The sequence below is a fragment of the Micrasema longulum genome, unplaced genomic scaffold (genome assembly GCF_059751315.1).
Source record: "Micrasema longulum isolate JH-2025_06_02 unplaced genomic scaffold, ASM5975131v1 h1tg000163l, whole genome shotgun sequence".
Classification (NCBI taxonomy): domain Eukaryota; kingdom Metazoa; phylum Arthropoda; class Insecta; order Trichoptera; family Brachycentridae; genus Micrasema; species Micrasema longulum.
The window spans coordinates 1,421,493-1,443,443 of NW_028277368.1; the positions used below are offsets into that span (position 1 = coordinate 1,421,493).

The window sequence follows — 21,951 nt, forward strand, 5'->3', positions numbered from 1 at the left end:
TAACTTATAAATGTGATAAACATTCAAAGGTACTACGTACCAATGGCTATGTCATCTGTTACATCCTGTTGATTAGCTATTATAAAACGCACACTTTTCGTCGACTTGTTAGGGAAGAAATTTGAATGGTTTTGATAAAGCAGTTGTCCTATTATGGCACCTGCTAAATTTTCTTTGACGTGGAATTCAATTGGAGAATTTGATGAGCCCCTGAAACAATAAAAGACATCCATGAATGTCAACAAATTTTAAAATAATTTACGAGTGCAAAATTTAAAAAACCATGTATATATTTACTTCATCAAAACCCCTCTTTCGTCTTCAGGATCCACAACGTGAATGGTGACATTAGTAACGAGATTAGGAAGACCATTGGATATAATCGGTGTGCCTGATGTTCTACTCACGACAGCCTCAAAGTCGTATATTGGTCTGCCAAAACGAGCTGGATCATCCACCACTGTTATAGTTCCGCTTCTTTCTTCCACGGCAAAGGGAACTGAAATATGTATTTTTAAATTTTCATATTTGTTTAAAATTAAAACGCTTTATAGACTTCTGAAATATCAACAAATAAAGTGGATTTGAATTGTGTGATTGCTATTTTCACTACAAAACAAACAGTTTTTTAACACGTTTTATTTAAAAATAAACACGTTTAAAGCGTTACTTTTTTGTGTAGACCACAAATAATATAAACTCGTATCTGTAAAGTAACATTCAAGTTTGAATATATTTATTACGTAACTCAATTTAATAATTTAAGTATTAGAATAATGTAACTGCAATGCATATTTTAAAAGTATTTCGCATTTTAATTAAAAATTTAAAGTTGGTAATATTATTATTTTTTATTAAAAATACTGACGAGAAACCAGTTAATAAAGATAACGTTATTTTATTACATAACGGCGTAAACAAAATCCATAATAAATTAAAATGGATTTTTTTTTTTACCAAGAAAGTTCACAAACCATTTCGTTTCTTTTTTAATTAAGCAACAAAATTAACAATAAGTTTTTTGTTTACTCCTACACATTACAACAAAAAAATTAGTTTAATTTCGTTTGGTATTTATTATACCACAACATGTCAGGAAGCCAAATCACTTTAGTAAGATTACTACACAAAATACCCAGACTGAATATGAAATATTGTGTTCTGTAGATAATTATTGTGTAAAACTGTTGCGTGTCTAATAGAGCAAAATTCTGATGCTTCAAATTGAACACATTGGTATTATTAAATATATATAAACAGTATTATATTATACTTGCACATCTTTAAGATTTCTAAATAATTGCAGATGTCCATCAGTAACTAGCAAAATTACATATGCGAGATTGTACAGGCATTAAAAACTTTAATAGTCTCCCTACACAAATAAGCGGGTTACTTCTTTTAAAAAACTTACTTTAATATGTACGTTTAATTCTGACACTGATACTGAAAAATTATTCTTAATTATAAATATATATTTTTTTAAATTCAAATTATTGTTATTACCTCCTTCGTGATAACTATGTAACAGATCGTAAGCAATATTATCTTTATCCATAGCATCGTTTAGTCTTATTTGACCGATACTTGTTCCAACTCCAACATTGGCACCAACCCAAAACTCATAAGGTGCTCCAACAAAATCTGGAACAGTTGCCTTAGGACCTGCAATTATTGCATCAGAGCTTAAATACAGAATTCAAAATAAGAAGGAAGAGGTATATTGGAATTTGTTTTTTTCTTTACCTTTAGCACCATGGGTTACTTCAACGGAAACTACTGCCAGAGAGAATCTTCTTTCACTAGGATTAGCAGGTTGATCAGATGCTTCAAGAAATAATGCATGTCTTCCTTCTGGCAATGGGGACTCCGCTACTCTCAACGCTCCTGTTTGGGGCTCCAGCATAAAAGGCGAAGTAACTGTCAAATTACTACTTCTCTGTAGATCGTAAAGTACCATACCGTTTCTTCCTAAATCAGGATCCACAGCTCTGACCCTCCCAATCAAGTCTCCCACCTTAGCACTTGACTTAACACTAAATTCGTACAAGTTGCTGGGTAAAAATACTGGATTATTATCATTAGCATCCAATAGCGTCACTTCAACGTTAACGAACGACATGGAATTGCTTAGATTGGGAGTGAGAGTATGATCTCCAAGAGCTGTTGTGTCGGGGAAGACATACGTTGTTTTTTCATTAGGACTAGAAATATCTGTCTTCTTAGAAAACCGGTCTCGTGAAAGTGTCGAAGATCGCGAATGTCTCTTACTTTTGAGTATCCTGCGATGCTGCGATAAACTAACAACACTTTCCTTTTTTTCTTTGGCGTACACTTTCATTTTCAATGATGAATGTTGTTCTCGATCTAGAACGCTCTAAAAAACAAAAAAGATACATTTCAGAATTTCGTGACCCTTCAAAATAACAAATATGATGTTAAAATTTTTATTACTTGATCTCTGACGGTCAACCAGCCGGAACGTGGATCTATAGAAAACGCTCCGTGGGGGTCTTGAAGTTGGTATAAAAATTCTCCATTTTCTCCTTGGTCTTTGTCAGTAGCCATTACTTGCAAAACGCTGAAGCCTAAAAAATGCATAAAAAGTAATGGCATGGTTATTGTGTTATTTTTACGTATGAAATATCAGGCGAAAACTAATTGGCCTAAATTTACTAACGAACGACGTAAAGGTACTCAACCGAAAATCTAAGTGTCATCAAAAGACCTTCAGCATACATAAAATCGACAAACGCAACTAATGGTTATTTTGATTAATGATGATTATATTCATTTGTAATTAAAACGGATAAATAAGTATATTTAAACAAAGCGTTCTAAATTTTTCATCAATCTTTTTCAATGCGATACATTACGATTCAAACAATAGCTTAAGGATAAATCGATTACCATTTGGAAGATTTTCAACGATACTGATGTTGTAGAAGTCGACTTCAAACTCGGGAAGATTGTCATTCAGATCCAATACTTCTATTTCGATTCGGGCAATTGCTGTTTTTAGAGGATTATCTATCTGCGATGCTTGTATCTGGAGTGCAAAGGTGTTAGCTAAAATATTGTAAAATGGCATTATTGGTGAGAATTGCATAAAAAACGTTTTAATTTTTTCACACTGAAATTAACGATTCTTTTATTTTTACCGTGCAAATTTTTCTCTGCATCAAGATCGATTTCTTTGGTAAGAAAAAGACTGCCGTTGGCGGAATCCAAGGCAAAGAGTTGTCGTTCATTTCCAGAGACGATATCGTAACGAAGAGGAGCATCTAAACCTCGATCTTGATCCGATGCTGCGATTGGTGGATGAAAACCCAATTCTCGGTGTATTCTTGCAGACTAAAATATCGAAGGTATTTTTTACAGTTTCTACATAAGGTTGATTAATTTTGAAAATGTATTTGAAAATGACATTTAATTATGCAACGACACTTTGCGAAAAAGTAATGCGGGAAATTATCTGAAGAGTATTTAATACTTATAAATAAAACCACTGAGCTTCATCATTAATTAGTTTAAGATCACTTTTTGTCTATAGTAAAATGAGTAATAAGGACCAAATTCAATTCAATATGTTATATATAGTCCTAGTGAAGGTTACCACTTTTACTATTTGCTCTTTAAAATGACTTCCTAAAAGACACTTCGGTGGGCGATTCAGCAATCAAATCAACTGTTGGCTGAATTATCAAATCTTTGACTGTGATAAATATGGCAACTTTGATGAAACGATGGGACTCAACGTAGCTTAACTCTAAAACACACTGTGATGTGTCAATGGATAGCAAAATGTGTCGTGTGAAATCAGTATACACATGATAAAATAATGAATCTTACCGTTAGAGGATATGATTCCGTAATGTTAGATCTGTAGACATCTCTTGTAAAGCGAGGTCCAAGATCATCATTGTCTTGCACTATCACAGTAACACTTGTATTGGTACTGCGAGGAGGTGAACCTCTGTCCTATTAAAAGAAACTCATAACAAATAATAACACACAAAAAACACAATAAAAATTCGGACACTAAATATGGGTCAAACTCAAATAAGTTTTAATATTATTACATATAATAGCGTCTAATGCGCTAAGTTTTAAATACAGTCAATATAAATTGAAAAACATAAGACGTTCTGGCGGTTTTCAAACGCGTTTACCGGGCGAGACCAATCACTTTCCCGGGACGGCTATTTTATTATTCCACAACTAAGTTTGTCAGAAAATTCTTCCTGAGGTTGAATTTGAAGAAGAATGTGTTTAGTTTTTGATGTTTTATTATTTTTTAATAGACTATCAAACTAGCCTACTTTTTTTTTAACGATCTTATTATCAGTGTTGTGCTTTTAAATGTGAAATTAAGTGAAATTACTCCCTTGAAATCACAAGTTCTAGTTGGTGATTTCAGCTAATTGGTGAGTTGGATTCCCGGAAACCGGCAATCTATCATAATACTCCATCGTTGGTCAGCTTTCTTCAGTTTAATTCTCTCCACTGCTGGATGGCGGCCTCTTCCAAACGTCTCCATTCCTTCCTATCACCCACTTTCATTATCTATGTTTTACCAGCTACCGAGGCAATGACATAGACTCATCTTTTATCTGGCCTTTTAACATTTCTTTTGTTTGCCCATGGTCTTCATTTTTCTGGATGACAACTGCACATCGGGAACTAATTATGCCTGGCTAAAATTGAAAAAATCGATGTGTCATATTCCAGTTTTCCGCACTTTAAAACTATACAGAATTCGTTTTTTTTTTTTTAAATTTTCTGTGTCCAGATTGGGGTTTAAACTGTCAGTAGAATTGCAGCGAGTCACATCTTGCTGGAGGGTGTAATTGTATAAAGTGCTGCGAACGCCTTGTTGCATTCCAATGGCAACATTACTAACTAGTCCAACTCGTTAGCATCTACGTCGCAAACCCTGGGTAATGGAATCACACTCATACCAGTGTGATCACAACAGATAACGAAAAGATGAAAGGCGAGTTTTTGGCGCCTTAAAACCAAAACCAACCAGCTAAGGAAAGGTAACCCCGACAGAAAATCCACCAGAAAAGAAACCACTCTGGTCATCTTTTCCTAGGAATCACTACGGCAAGTACATCAATAAGCAGTCGTCCTGGCTGCGAAACGTAAAATTAGCTCAGGACAGATACATATGTTTTTGCTGTAGTGATCGCCAACGTTGGGGGGACTCGGCAAGGCACTCGAAAAAGAAGCGTCCAGATATTATGTTTTAATACCCTACATCCAAAAATGGCAGATATAACTAAGTGCTTTTTAGGGTTTTTGGGTGGCTCCTATAAAAACACTTTATTAACATAAATAAATAAACAATCGATATTGAATGTATAAAAAAAAACATCGCTCTAGTGCCATAATTAGGGGAAAAGTAAAAGTTAGTGGCTTTGTTCTGTAACTAATTTTTTTCTCAAATTCATTCGTATTATATCAGAAGGAACGAAAGCAAAGTACGATTTTGATTGCGTTAGAGTGAAATGGACATATGACGAACGAACGATCTTACGAAACGAAATTGTGACAGAATAAGCTTGCAGACTACGCATCTTCTTAACGATCGCGGCACTAAACATGAAGAGAGATAGATAAGGAAATTAGTTAAATTATATCGACATGCGTGTATTATGCCTAGAAAGCGTTAAGACTTCTTCGTTGCTCTTTTCAAAATAATGTACCTTAGTAATTTATCATTGCGTTTTTAGCGTGAAATCGATTGTCAGAATCCATTTACAGTTATTAGGATAACCAATTGATTAGCATACTAATGATCAACAAGTCACGAAGATTAGAAACCTACAATAATCCATTGGTTTAAGATTTTGTTAGCTATACAAAAAAAGCACGGGCGGTTATGTGGGTGATTTTTAGATGCGTTTAATACAAGATAAATAAACTGCATAGTACATAGTATCTACCTAATCAATTTAACAAAAGAACTGACTTAAAAACCGTGTTCTATTTAAATCTAATAGTGTAAATTAAAAAATAATGTTAATGTTTTTAAATGGTGATTTGAAAATAAAAATAAGTCATGTATAAGTAAGGTTTATGTTATGTTTGAGTTTAGTTAAGGTTAAGCTTAAGGTAAGTTAAGTTAAGTTTGAGTCAACTTCATGTTTAATAGAAGATAAGTTCCGTTGAAGTCCGGTTAAAGCTAAATAATTTATGTCAAGTTAAAGTAATCTAACTTTTTTAATTAAAAAAAATAATAATAACCAGCTACCCTTATAGTCTAAAAGCTCGTCAGTAAATGAGAAAGAGGGGTTATGGAAGGAAATTATGAAAAATACACGACAACACCCAGAGAAATTAATGAAAAATCTTTCTATGATTTTTTCTTGCAACTAGCGGGAATCGAACCCGCGGCACCAGTTTCACAGTTGGTCGTCTAACCAAAGTTTATGTTTGATTAGTGTTTAAATTCTTTTAAAGTAAAATTTCGGTTAAACTTTCAATAATATTAGTTAAGTTTAAGTCGAGTTTAAGTTTTTTTTTTAAACCACAACAAGCCAAGAGGCCCAATTAGTGCAGAACACCCAGGCTTGAAAAATAATCACATGATTTTTTTGCGTTCTCCACGGGAATTAAACCCGGCACCTCCCGTGCATGAGTCAAGCGTCTCGACCACCACACCACGGAAGCCGACAGATAAGTTTAAGTTTATTTGAAGTATAAAAAAAGTTAAATTCGAGTTAAATTGTATTTGAGTTAAAGTCAAGTTTGAATCGAGTTTGTGTTACGTATAAGTTATGTTTAAGTTGAGTTGTTAACATTTGAACTTACAGTTGCTGTCACAAGTAGTGTGAAGGTCCGGTCACCGGTATCGTAGTCCAGCGCTCGAGACAGGAGTAAAGCTGGACGCCGGGATCCTTCCAGGGCGAAACGTCCAGCTCCACCAGATAGGGAGTACTGGACGTCAGAGTTGGGAGTATCTGGTTTGTCGCGGTCTACAGCGGATATCCCGCGGAATATTGTCAGTCCTACAAGAAATCCAGGATATATTATTAGATCGAGTGAAAAGGGTAAGGTTGTAAGCCAAATATATAGATTGGATTTGTACAAGATATTTTAATACTCGTAATACTACTGCAATCCACACATTGTATGACACACTAGTCCGCAGCATACTAGAATACTGTTCCATAATTTGGGACCCATCTAAATGAAACCACATATTTGAAATAGAGAAGGTCCGAAAGCGATTTTTACGATACTTATATCTTTAAAAAAATAATCATTATCCTTTCTTGTAGCCATCATTATTTCTAGCAGGAATGCTGAATTACAACACCCTTGAATCTTGTCGTTTAATTTTTCTTGGGAAACATTTTTATAAGCTGATTTCAATAAATACAAATAATGCAAATATAATGAAAGAGATCCGTCTGAAATTTATTTCACCCAGCAATTTCGCTCTAATCGCGATTTGTTCTAATTTTTAATCATTCTGAGGTGGCCAATTTTTTTCCTCAAAAACCTTTTTTAAAAACAAAATAGATTTTTGAACGTAAAGCAGCATCTGGCTGTTTGGTTTTAAAAACTTGGGCAGGTAGAACTCATGCGTGAGATCACGTGACCTTTGGGATTTGGTAAAAATATTGCCACAATAAAAAATAAATATAATTATTATATTTTTTTCTATTTCTTAAAAACACGTATCTACATATTGATAAAACCGATTTTTAAATACGTCAGTAGATACAGATAGATGAAAAGTTCAACTAACCGTCTCGCGAGTAGTCAAATGTCATTTTAAAATCATGTTCATGAAAAGTTTTGCTTTAATAATTGTGATTTATTTTAATTTCAAACTGTTTTGAAGTGGCTGCTTTTTATCACAAAAACTCATTTAAAATACGAAAGACGAATACTTTAATTTAAATGCTGCATTGAATGCGGAGTAATATTTCGCGCTATCTGTTGGTTGAATTTGATCATATGACTTCATGAAATCGTGTATCGACATGTCAGTAGATCCACATTAGCCATGCCGAGACAGGTACATATAGTAGAAAAGTTACAAAATACATCGTCTCGGTATGTACTGATGAAGAAAACGTTTGTAATTGATGCTCAAAACCTTCCGTGTGTGAGTCATGTGTCTTAGTAATTGTACCACGGAGTCCGCCAATCTCATTACTCTTTCTATTCTAGATAAATAACTCAGATAGGAACTTTGATAGTTTGGAGAAAACTATCCCCCAGGAAAATGTTGAAAGGAAAAAGTCGGGTGGACGTCAACCGACAAGGTAGAGCGGCTTGGTCAATGAATTATAAGAATCATCATTGATGGATGCCCACAGAAGAGCACAAGACCGTTCCAGATGAAAGGAGAGTGTCGACAGATGAGCCATATCTGGAGTCAGGCGTGATCACCATCCTCAGACATGAGACACGGATTGAAGAAAGAGAGATAAATAAATATGTAAATGTACCGAGTACTGAAAACATTAAAATTTTTGCATCCAGTGGTTTATAGGACGTCGTGGAGTAGTAGGCAACGCCATTTTAGTTGATTTATTTAAATGTACAATACAGTATAACTGCCAATTACAATGTTTATAAATTTTATTATTAACACAAACATGATTAAAAAAAGCACAATGGATTAAGGTCTATAATAACAAAAGTTAGCAAAGACGAAGAAGTCACTACGACACATTATGAAACATAAAGAGAAAGAGTCTAAAACTTGTGTTTCCAGCATGGAAAAGATCCACCTCTCTCGGTAGGCTGTTTAATAGACCAATCATTCTTCCTACAGGCATTAACAATGGTAAATTTGTCCTGCATTCTGAAAGAACAAATGGTCTGTATTGTCTAGCTCTTCAATAGTTTCTCGGTACATACACATACAATTTTATGAGCTCCAAAATGTTGGGATTATAAATTAACCCGTTCTGAAGTTTAAAGGCTATCATAAGCAATACATTGCCCCTTTTGGCTCTTTGCCTACCATGAAAAAGGTTCTGGGTACGATTCCCGACAAAATTGATTTAAAACATTTATTGAAAAAGGTGTTTTTATACTAGAATAGTTCGTAGACTGATCATCTTTCCTTATGTAACAAAAATGATCAAGAGACATTGCGATTGGTGTACCAGTGCAGGAAAAGGAATGATGATGATGGTTCGTAGGACATGGAATTGGTGCGCCAATGGTAAACAATCATCTGTTAGATAAAGGTAAGGTGATCAGTCATACGCTTCAGATGCCAGTGCAAAGAAAGTGAAATATCACGGTGAACTACCTCTAAAAAAAATGCGCCCTAATTATCTTGCCTCCTCTTTCACAGTAGTAGCTGCTTGATTTTGGAATAATCTACCCACTAATGTTAGAGACGACACTTCTTTATTTACATTTAAGTCAATATTGAAATGTCACTATATAAATATTTTGGTTGTTCCTTTATCCTTCTTCTTTCCTTCCCATCTCCTCTCCTCTCTTCATAGTAAAGTGTTAATTTTTTTTTTTCATTTTTATTTTCTTAATCTTTGTTTTCAATTTTTGTATAAAATTGTAAGATTCGATATGTCCATGTACTTGTAATTTTCTCAAACTGAACGATTTGGGTAGGTAGGAAGAAATTGCCTTAAGGCAATATGCCCGCCCTTATATGTATGTAAACTGTATATAAAGTGTTAAATAAATAAATATTTTCACCCAAATTCCTGTTTTATAATTTAAACCTGAGAGTAGCCATCGTATCAAAAAACGGCTAGGATTCTGTTTCTATTTCAAAAAGACGGTTTGTGGTCCCTTGAGTAGTGTCGTAGACGCCGGATTAGATGGTTCAAAGTTCTATCTTCGCTCTACCGCAATTTGTTTCCCATTTAACTAACTACTAAAAAAAATGGTCTCATAATTAAAATATTTAAGTTAATCGTGAGAACGCAAATATTTACCTTTTTGAAAGAACCGACCTTGATTATTTTTGTTTGTATATAAAAGTATCAGAAATAAATTTTCTGTTTGGGCACTTTACGATTATTTCTAAAATAGTTATCACAATTTATAAAGAAAACTCATCCTCTTGACATCCTCTTGACTGAGTTTAGAAAATATAGTTTTTTGATTACGAATTGTAAGTACTCGTTTTCACAAAAATCGAATATTTATATAATCATAACCGGTAGGAAACATCACTACCATATATGTCATAGTATGTATCTATTCGTATTCTTGTGTACAGATTTTAAATATAATTAATTTATGTAGATTAAAAACATCAAACGTCTACATAAAATTTCATTCGCGCCCTAAATATTATTCATAATTGAGTTTTGTGGTTTACTTTCTTAGCAATGTGAGTACAGTATATTACAAAGTAAGTACTTTGGTACTTCTATTCGTTCAAATAAAAATAGTGAACCGAAGATAATTTCATCATCAAATATAATATAAGCCCATATGTAGGGCAAAATAAAATATTTTAAAAATCAACAGTACCTTGACCGTCAGCGCAAACGTTAGTTAGTTGCAATATAAAAAAATAACATTTTTTAGTACGGTAAAATAATAATGATCGATCATCAAATACAATCATCATCAAATGGGTCTAAATTTGTTGCAAAAGAGATGGAGAACATTTTTGAAAGGGGAATATGGAAGTCTCGGCATTTACAAGGCTTATTATTGGCTGGTTTAAGGGGCCACTTTACAGACTGTGTAATATTCGTAATATTCACCACTCTACCTATGTTAAAACATCCACATTTCCTCAGTTTACCCAGATTTTCAAAGTTCATGGTGGGTTTATGAGCTACCTGCATCGCTTAAGGCTCTCCGAGATCGACAGCTGCCCATCTGACGATGAAACTCCTCAAGATGTCCCTCACCTGTTGATGCATTGCCTCCTTTTCAGCTTTCAAAGAGAACTTTCTTTTTGCACCACAAGCCAAGAAGCCCAATGGCAGTGGTAGATTACAGTTTAGGATACCCAGGTTTGAGAAAATTATTTTTTTAAATTTTTGTGTTCTCACCGGGAACCTTCCGTGCGTGACTAAAGAATTTTGACCGCTACACCACGGAGGCCGCCATTTTTTAAATCATTACTTAGTTTCTGACACCAAACAATATTTGTGATGTTATACTCGTATGTCGGTGTCAACTAATTCCTCATCCCAATACATCCTCGGGCTTTTAGTCTCATGGAGTTGGGACTTAAGTCTCAAAAAATGTGTAATAAACTACTTAGAAGTAAATAAATAAATTGATAAAATATTTGTCGGCTCTTAGTATAAATTCCTATAGTTTTAGAACATTATTAGATATTTTAGTCATGTGCTCTTCAAATTTTAATTTTGAATAAAATAAAACACCCAGATCGTTCACGGTAGAAATATCAGTATTTTTTTTTGTAATTTATCTTATAAATGAATAAAACGGTATTTTTTAAATGAACCTATCATAGGTGATATTAACCATCTAACAAATTGGTTAGAGTATTCGAAATTTCAACTCCGTGAGCTTTTTGCTTATTTTTTGTAACTGTTCTTATAATTTTTATTCACATGGATGTTTTATACGTAAAGAACTAGTAAAAAAAGGTTTATGAATTATGCTGATTACAGAAATGTAATATGAGCAATAAGTTTACATCAACGTTAAAGTATCAATTTATTCACTTCACTGCAATGAGTTCAAATAATAGCAAACTCTCCATGTAGACGTAAACGGTTACCCGTTCTTTGAAGCTCGTTTCTCAATTTAAATTACTTTGAATTGTAAAAATTTAAGATCTTAAAATTAAATAAAGGTATACATTTTATATTTGAATCACTAACTTTTTTTTTTTTTTACATATAAATTATCAAGTCCTACTGAACTGCATAAAATGCAGTTCGTCAGCAGGTGCTAACCGTTAAGTTCTAAATATATACATAATCTTATCTTTTAAATTCTATAAATATATAAAAAACTCTGATTACTATGGAAAAAAAGAAAAATATGCACATCGACAATAAAAAATTGTCCAAATAAAAAAGAAAAACACAAAAAAACCTTAATATAAAAAACCACGTTCTAAAAGCCAGATTCTCAGCAGACGTCTTTTTCTTGAGCCAGATAAGTTTTTTTGATTTTTAATATTTAATGGGAGCATATTATACATTTTTGGTATATTGTACTCAAGTGTTCTTTTCCCGTATTTACTATTGAATTTAGGGAGAGCTAGTCCACCTTCACTAGTGAACCGAGTATTATATACATGCTTCAATTTATTTCTATTTTAGATAAAATATTTATAGATTTGTACAATAAACATATTGATTATCGTGTCGCTGAAAGCACTATTTTTTTCAATTAATAATTTGATCATTGAACTTTGTAAGTTCTGTGCAAGGTTTATGTTTGTATTACTGGAAAAAGCTCATAAGGTTAATGCGTATCTTATAATTGATTCTGAAAGTCGCAAATAAATTATTCTTAAAGTACAACCGGGGACATAATATTTCAATACATATATTTTACCAACTATTGATCTAAGTCTTTTACACAATTTTTGTACACGAGCATCTTATTTTAAATGGCAATCGATGGTTAATCCTCAATAAACATACTCACTAATATTTTCTAATAAATCACAACTGCAGGGTTGTATAATATTCTTATGGATACAGTGACAATCATGAGAAATTATACAGGGCTCTATATCAAATTTGGCATTTGGTGATCTAATGTGCATAAATTTGGTCTTCTTAGCATTGATAATCAAACCTACATCATGTGACCATTTTTGAAATTGTTTAAAATTATCCTGTCATTGTTTCTCAGCAGTAGCTAAATTATTACGTGACATCACTAGTGCGGTATCATCAGCGTACACAAAATGTTTAGCATTTATAAATAACTTCTTCATAATAGTAACATACAGTGTAGATAAAGTAAGACCCAATATGGAACCCTGAGGTACTCCGGCAGTTACACATTTAGTCTCACTTAATTTTCCATTAATTTTTACACATATTTTTCTATTTGATGGATAACTCACAAATAGTGGTTTCCTCTGGTTATTTATTAAAATTAAAATAAATAAAACAACTCTGTTTTTAACCACTATTTTTTTCCACTGACCGGTTTCAAAGCTAAACAAATTCTCTTTCAAGGTTTACTTAACTAATGAATTTTTTCAACTAATAATATAGGAACATTGTTGAAAAATCACAAAGACAAAGTCCATAAATATAATTAATCAGGCATAAACTAATTAAATTGTTATGATTGCGATTCAATCTATATTGAAAAAAAAGAAACTTCGATATTAGAGTAAAATAACACTTAAAGTTAACATATTACAACAGAGATGAAGAACTGAGCCAGCTATCATAAGCCCTGTAGATGCCTAGACTTCTATATTACCTTCTCTAAAATATTCCTCATCTCTGTTGTAATATGTAAATATGAACAGCTCCCAAGGATTTGAATCCAGTCCTTGTCTACACAAATTTGGACAATTTCAAAATATTTTCGACACTTAAGGAGCGTAAATATTAATAATTTTTTTGAATTTGCAAACCATCTGATAGAAAACAACAATTATTTCAATTAAAACTCTGGATAAAAAGATCGTCATGTTGAAAACAAAATTTTACAATTAGGCAACTTGGAAATCTCAGAAATTAAAAGAGCGATTCATAATAAGGAAAAAAAAATACCAAATAAAAAATATTTATTTTTGGGCACTCCTGTCTAGTTTCAAACGTATCCATCTTACATTACTATCCTTTCAAGAAAAAAAGACTTGATTTATTTGTTTCTTTGGCATCATACTAACAAGATATAATAAAATAGCAAATAATTCATTAGTTACATAAACCTCGAGAAAGAATCTTGTTTAGCTTTGAAACCGGTCGATGAAAAAATAAAACATTGTGGTTAAAAATAAAGTTGTTTTATTTATTTTATTAAAATAAAAGTAAATTAATCATAAATACCTACGAAGCATAAAATATTATATTATGTGAATCCTTCCATGTTTTCTCTTACCTAGTCTGTAACCAACCATTTACCGTTTTATATTTTTTATTTCTAATTCAAATCGGTAAAATATATTTATATATAATGTATGATGACGTATTTTTTATTATGTCCGCTGCCTGCTACAGATACTCAACAGTTAATTTCTAAACAGAGAGGTCTAGGGGCTGTTTGCGAATGCCATATGCTCCAACTAGGATCAGTCATGAAACGATAATAATTATGATGAATAACTTATCATTACTTACCCACAGGTGTTAATTCATCCACAGTTAAATGGTATGGAGCGTCTGTGAACTCGGGAGAGTGATCATTCACATCTTCTACATAAACCGTCACTGAGAGAAATGCGGATATCTGTTAAAGGGAAAAAAAACAGTATTAATTCGTACATATATATGTTACTATACGCACGTAAATATTATTTTCTGCCTTCCGTTACAAATACCATAGTTACAAGATACCCACCCTGATGCTGCGAAAAAATAAAATAATAAATACAACCTTCGGTCAAAGAGGATTGGCCTACTACTTGGTTAAAGTGTACAATCTACTTCCATTATCCGTAAGGACAATTAGTAAGTTCTTACAATGTAAAATTACTATTAAGAAATGGATAGTGGAGGTGGGTTGCACACGGATCGATGAGTGGATCAAGCCAAATCGGTAATATATGTGTAATGTGTATGAAATTTGTTCTATTGGTCTATATAAATTGGTTGTATTTTTTATGATTATTTTAGTTTTTTATTGTTTATTATGTTAATGATAATCAGGTTTATTGGATTAATTACGTTTTTTATATTGTATTATTATGTTTACTTGGTTAAATAGCTAATCTTAGGCATATTTCACATTTTGTAATGTTTCCCTCGGCACGGGACACCTTTACAAAATGTGAAAAATGCCAGTGAGGGAACATTATTCTGTATAAAAAAATGAATACAAACAATGTAAAAGTATAAATAAATAAAAATGTATATGGGGATCAAAGTCCATGATTGATGACACACACACGTGCTAGATATTTTCTCCTTAAATATAGTATCATGACTCCGAGAAGAAACTCAACGTTTTCTAAAGAATTCAATACATTGCATTCTGCAAAACACAAGATTGACGTCCTGCAGTACAATAATATTGTTTCTACCATGGGGAAATATAACAAAGGAACGCGGTCTATAAAGAGACCACAGAGCTTGGTAACGTCCAGTCAGCCTAGTCAGCTCAACGCGGTCACTCAGTTCCAGCATGTAGTTCAAGTTAAGCCAGTTTAACTCTTTATCGCCGTTACACTCGCGCGACACAATGCACTATTTATTCGCCATGAATTCGAATCGGGTTGTGGTCCTGTAGCTAGTGTCTCAGACTCACGGACCTAAGGTCCGTGGTTCGAATCCCACTCTACCCCAACTTGATTCCATTTTCTAATAGTAAGTTATTTACAACTCGTTGAAAATGGCCCTCAAAATTAAATATTTGGGTAAATCTTAAGAACGAAAATATTTCTTTAAATTTTTTTTTTTTAAATACTAATTAAACAGCAACTTCGTATCTTCTGTCAATCCCTTACTGGGGTAGGAGCTCCACCAATCTTCAGCAACCAAAATCTATCATAAAGTATAGATATGTTATTATCATCAGGAATCATTATTTTGAACACGTATCACTTTTTATATATTAAACATTAAAAAATATATATTGAGATATTTGCTCATGTTTCATTTCTGAGATGATAGATTAAACTTATGTAACGTGAGTTGTCAATCGTTTTCTGATTCTGCCACCATGGTTGCATCGTCTGCGCAGCATCAGATGTTAATGACCTTTTCTCCCTAAGTCCTAGATTTAACACTTACCGGATTCTCGACGGCGTTTTTATTTATTTGTTTTGTTTGTGTAGGAAAAGTTTTTGATTTGTTGTTGTTATATACTCGTATTTAGTTATAAAGATGGTAAGCTAGTTTTTTTTTTCTTTGTTCTGAATATGAGCTTTTTAAAAAAAACTTTTATGTTATTTATATCCCGAATCGAGTTATGGCAATTTCTGAGAATGTAATTTTTTATATTTTATGATTTATAAACAAAAACAAATGATACTTCATTTATATTTTTAATGAGTTTTTTCTAATCTAAAAACAATGGATTTTTAAATATAAGCGAAATAATTAACTTCAGTTTGCATTTATTTTGTAAAACTCCATTTTTTAATTTAACTATTGAAATTTTACACCGATTTGATTCTACTTATTTCACATATATTTTTTTACCTTTACCTTACTGTGCTAAAAATATTCGCGCATTCCGGTGCTGTGCAGTCTATACACGTACAAAAATGACGGATTTAAAAAGTGAAAAATGGAACATTCATCGGCAATTGCTTAAATCAACTATATTGAAGTAAAAAGTTATTTGGAATTTGCTGACACTCACAGCGCGAGCAAATGGACTACCCTTAACCAAGCTCCGAGAGCAACTGGCGTTTTGTGGCAGTGATACAGGCTGGCCTTCATCACGCGTGAATTTGTCTTTCTCGATCGCAAATATATCTATAGCGTTGAGAGTGAAACGTAAAAAGTGTTGAAGACAGTCGTTTATTGAGCTTTAACTTCGTTTACTCTTTAACTTCGTCGCCGCGACAAAGCGACACATCTATATTTTTTTAAATGTAAAGGTAATTTATCTTCGATTTTAATTGAATAGTTGTAAAGTGTTATCATATTACAATCAATACGTTAATAAAAAATAACGAAGGAATACTTAAATTCCTAAACGAGCATTATTTTTTTATTGTAACAATAAAATTAAATGATTAACATGATTTAACTAATTCATCATCCAGGTCATAAGTAATCATCATAATTTCCTTATCTGCGCCCAGTGGTGGATAGGATACTGCAAGGGAATTTCTTTTCCTTTAAATCCAATATTTCATGTCCACCCTTTCAGGAATTGAACTTAGGACCTTAAACATGGTAGGTGTAAACGCTTACTACAACGCTATGAGGTAGACGCATCTCCACTCAAATTCGTATTTCAGGATGTTTACCTTAGAGCAATCATCGAGTCTAAAACACACTGGTCCTGGTTCTGGTCCTGGTTCTATTCCACAAACATAATTTTATTCTCAGTCTGGACCCAGAATGATATATGTTGGCCAAATAAATGATATATATGAATGTATATATATGAATAATAATATATATAAATGAATAATCGAAAAACTACATTTTATATGACAATATCCTAGATATACTCTCTGGGGACTGAATCAAATAATTGATTTTTTACAAATATTTGAACGTATTAAAATATTTCTTTTAAATCAATCCCAAAAAAGAATTTCAATGCTAGGCCAATTGGGTGTAAAAAATGTTGTTTGAGACGCAATAAAAATTAAAGAAATAAATTGAACGGCGAAATTTTTGAAAATATATGAAAAAAAAAATTGATGTCAATAAAGCTATTGTGAACTTTGTCACCAATTCTTCCAAATCAACAGATGAAAGAGTGTTGTGATTGATTTCTGCTTTACGGGAAGCCAACTTATCAATCAGCAGAACTCACCAAATGACTTTTGACGGCACACACGGAGCAATTTTTAAATTGCAAATCTAAAAAATCATAGCGCTGATAACATGATACACAAAACTGTATTTTTTTAAATTTAGTCCTAGTTTGATAGTCAATTAATAAATACATTATTTTTAAAACACACTGAACTTCCTCAATAAAATTTGCACTATGGGAAGAAAATACAATTTCAATGTAAGGTTTTTATATTTTATTATTATTCGCCGGTATTCGAACGCTTTACTTCCTTGTCAGAAAAGGCTTATTGGTAATGCTCAGGAAGTGGATCACTGAGGCAGAAACACGAAGGTTACGGATTCGAATCCCAGGACCGGAAGCTATATTTTTGTAGGATGTTATAATTGCTGTTTCAATTCTGCTTTACTATTCTTATCTTCACTTATTTTTAAACGTAACTTACATAATATAAAAAAAAACGAAATAAACAGTTATTAATATTTTGAGTATGTCCAAATGAGTGTAGAGTTATTTTTGAATATAACCCTTTAAAAATATCATCCAAGTCAAAATAATAAAAAACGTAAAAACCGGCCGGACGCAAGGTAATAATCCCTGGGCATGTACCCACGAGCCGAGTGATCCGCCGTTCACTTCTTGTCACAACGGAGCGATCGATTGACGTGGTTTTTTGCAAAGGGATAGCATATAAAGAGACCAATATCTCAACAGAGACGAGAGAAATATTTTTATAAAATATATTTCAAATGAGATCTAGGAATTCTTGTAGAATTAAAATTTAGACATTGTATACTGGATTTAAAACGGGTTTTTCTTTTCCTAATAAAAAACGAGAGATATCATTTATATAAAAATGTCAATAGTAAAATATCTCAAATTATTGTACCTACATTTAGTTTAATTTGTTCTTAAATGTAATGATAGAAACGTTTTACACAATAAAGAGAAAATACAACAATCAAATAAGAAAAGAAGAGTACTGTAAAAAGGTTGGGATGAGGAAATAAAATAGAGGATAGGAGAAGAGGGATTTTTATAATAAAGTCAAGAGAGGTAATAATGAGACAAAATTTACATCTTTTTCATTCTCACTAAAGAATCTTGTTTAGGTTTATATTTTAGAGATATTCAATGTTTTTAATAATCAAGTTATTTCTGTCACAAAACCCCCTGAACCAGTCTTTTCCGGGTTTTCCATCTTTAAAGTTTGTTTCAATATTTTTTTCTTGTATATATGTTTGAACGGTACATTTAATTTCTTCTGCTGTCAATGCGAATCCCTATTAAGCCATAATCTTAATTGCTGATGAAAGGTCTACTTCTTGTTTGTCGTTCAATGTAGATTTTCTCCCTTGTTTAGACCGAGGTTTACCAGATAGTCGCCTATTTAAGAGTGATTTGTCAATTTGAAATCGTTCAGCTGCTTTTCAAAGTGACATTTCTTCAGTTCTGATGAGCCACATGTCTGTACAGAGGTCATTTTTAGAAACTTGTTAAATTTTTTTCATGTTCTTTTGTGACGTTTTGGAGTAAAGATTGGTCGTTGTATTTTCGTTTTTACCTGCACACTGTCTTGTAATTACCCAGTACGGCGTCTCAATTTTACCCCACACAAAAAACACGCCCTCTCCAGTCAAAGCTTAAGCAAAACTGATTTATGTTTGTGTGGGTAGACGAAAAGTCTTCAAGCGTCGATTGACACTGCAAGCAGCGACATGCTGCGTTATGCGTTCGCAATACAACAAAAGTTTGTTGACCAAGTTTGAAATATTTTGTGAAGATAATTGGGTCTACTTTTACATATTTTTAAAAGGCTCTTATGGTTAAAAAATAACATTTTCATAATGGTAGTACTTACTTTATAATATATAAATATAACAAGATTTTTTTGTCACTGTTTTGAAGTAACTATGTTTTAGCAACAACGCTGTCCTTTATTTGCCCGACTTTTTTCATTGTCTCGTTAAATTTATAACCTACCTGACTCTAGTTGACCTATTCAATTAAGTATTAAAAATATCTAAATGGGGACAGATTAACTTAAATTTGGAACAGCTACGATAAATAAATTTATTTTAAACACATTTTTTTGGGCAATGGATTGAAAAATAATTGAACCTGTCTAGTTGATTTAACGGGACAATTTATTTAATTACGCTCTGATGGATAAAAACTATCAATAAAGTTGTTCAATGATTTCGAAAAAAAAAAGACAGATCAGAAACGCTTCTAAGTTTAGTAAGAATAAAGAGTCGTCGTACCAGTCAAAATAAATGTGAGATTTACGATCCATAAGTTCCAGGAATCTATTTTTATCCTATCCTGTTGTAATGTATAAAGTGTAAATTGAGGGTCCTAACCACAGGACCAAACTCCAGGTGACTGCAAAAGTATGCATATGTTAAATTTTGAGTCATGCGGTTGTTCTGAATGATCAAGTGGTGCGTATAATAAAGCCCAGGTTTCTGTTAACCGTATTTATGAGTGCCATAATATAGGAATCAAATAATATTTTTTTCATTCTAGTGACACCTAGATCCTTCAGCTTGTTTTTCTTGACAAGACATTGACCTTTGATTTCATAGTTGAAAATAGTTTTAAGAAAAAACGAAACATTTATCAGTGTATATGCATGTATAGCTGCTTACTGTTACAGTAGTCCGCTAGGTAATCTAGGTCGTATTGTAATTCCAAATAAAAACACGTGTAACATTTGCCATTATGCCCAATGCTTGTATATAACTTCCAAATTTACACATTTTTTTCAAGTTGAATATAAAATACATATCTTGTTAAAGCCGGCGTCCTTTTACATTATCCCCATTACTATACAACTTGGCTGCAACAATTGCAGGTTCGCTGGATCTATCACGAAACCATTTTCAAGAGAAGTGTGCAAGTTTGGATTTTTTTAAGGAAAGAGACCATTACAAGACCGCTGCAAAACATTGCATAGATACAGAACTAAGTTCGCACAGAGGCACTCTTTACATGTTGGTCCAATATCCTTCAATCTTCTTACCAAGAAAATACAAAACATCAAATCACTGGTAAAGTTTAAGGTAGGTTTGAAGTCTTGGATTAGCATGAAAGGAGCAGATAGACACATCCTTAAAAAAAAAATTAAAAATGCATACTGCAAATAAATAATATTTTCGTAACTTCAGCATATGTTAATTTGGTTTTTTCTTTTATTTTTCTTTTCTTTTCTTTTCTTTTCTTTTCTTTTCTTTTCTTTTCTTTTCTTTTCTTTTCTTTTCTTTTCTTTTCTTTTCTTTTCTTTTCTTTTCTTTTATTTTCTTTTCTTTTCTTTTCTTTTCTTTTCTTTTCTTTTCTTTTCTTTTCTTTTCTTTTCTTTTCTTTTCTTTTCTTTTCTTTTCTTTTCTTTTCTTTTCTTTTCTTTTCTTTTCTTTTCTTTTCTTTTCTTTTCTTTTCTTTTCTTTTCTTTTCTTTTCTTTTCTTTTCTTTTCTTTTCTTTTCTTTTCTTTTCTTTTCTTTTCTTTTCTTTTCTTTTCTTTTCTTTTCTTTTCATTTCTTTTCTTTTCTTTTCTTTTCTTTTCTTTTCTTTTTCATGTCGAACCATATATATGTGCTATAAACTTTTTAATAATTAAAAAAGGAATGGCCAACGCTCAGACTCATTCTTTGTGGGCATTTTATCCAATTCATGTTATAGCTTAATTTAAGGTGTATTTTTGCAATTATATTTTTATGTAAATAATATGTGTATGGAAAAATAAACATATTTTTTTTTTAATGTACTATTAAGCATGCTGTCCAGATATTTGATAGTACTATAGTAAAAATTGTGTTTATGTTATAAAGTACATTTTAAGTATTTTTCAATAACAAGCATGTTTCCACTTTCCACTATGTTGTATCCCAACTTAACACAGGGATCTTTGTTTAATAGAGTTAGAGATACGTTATTAATTTTTAGTATTATATATTTTTAAGAATAAATAAATTATTAAAATTTGCATTTATATGTTTTGCTGATAATCAATTTTATTTTAATTTGATACGTGTCTTTGTTTGCACGAGACATTTCCGTGTTTTTCTGTGTTTAACTTTACTGAGATTCCCGGGGCACCATAAAGTCGCGTTTGTGGCATGCTGTGGGCTAGAATTGCAATTCGCCCGGAGCAGGGGAATAATACGCAGCAATCCCAACTCTTGAGAGAGATTTTTTTTATCCTTTGGTTTTGTTTAATCCAAACTTAGGAATCACCATGTATATTATTATATGCATATTTTATCAGAATAGATTTTATAAAAAAAAAATGACCAGTCTGTTTTTTGGTTCGCTGGAAAATATTGTTTTTAGCAATAAATGGGGCAAAGTGCACATATATTTGTACTTGAGTTTAATTAATAAAAAAAAAA

The 21,951-nt window shown here is 32.2% G+C and overlaps 1 protein-coding gene across 2 annotated transcripts in view; it reads right to left on the bottom strand.

The window, feature by feature from the left end:
- Cad89D (cadherin 89D) overlaps nt 1–21,951 on the bottom strand; it is a 97,664-nt gene that overhangs the window by 29,325 nt on the left and 46,388 nt on the right. For both annotated transcript variants that reach the window (XM_088242754.1, XM_088242753.1), the window contains exons 4-13: nt 14,262–14,370; nt 6,820–7,016; nt 3,853–3,981; nt 3,162–3,354; nt 2,911–3,069; nt 2,455–2,588; nt 1,747–2,377; nt 1,507–1,665; nt 298–499; nt 41–210 (exon numbers count right to left, since the gene is read on the bottom strand). In XM_088242754.1, coding sequence (XP_088098880.1) covers nt 41–210; nt 298–499; nt 1,507–1,665; nt 1,747–2,377; nt 2,455–2,588; nt 2,911–3,069; nt 3,162–3,354; nt 3,853–3,981; nt 6,820–7,016; nt 14,262–14,370 — 2,083 coding nt within the window. The remainder of the gene's footprint in view (nt 1–40; nt 211–297; nt 500–1,506; nt 1,666–1,746; nt 2,378–2,454; nt 2,589–2,910; nt 3,070–3,161; nt 3,355–3,852; nt 3,982–6,819; nt 7,017–14,261; nt 14,371–21,951) is intronic.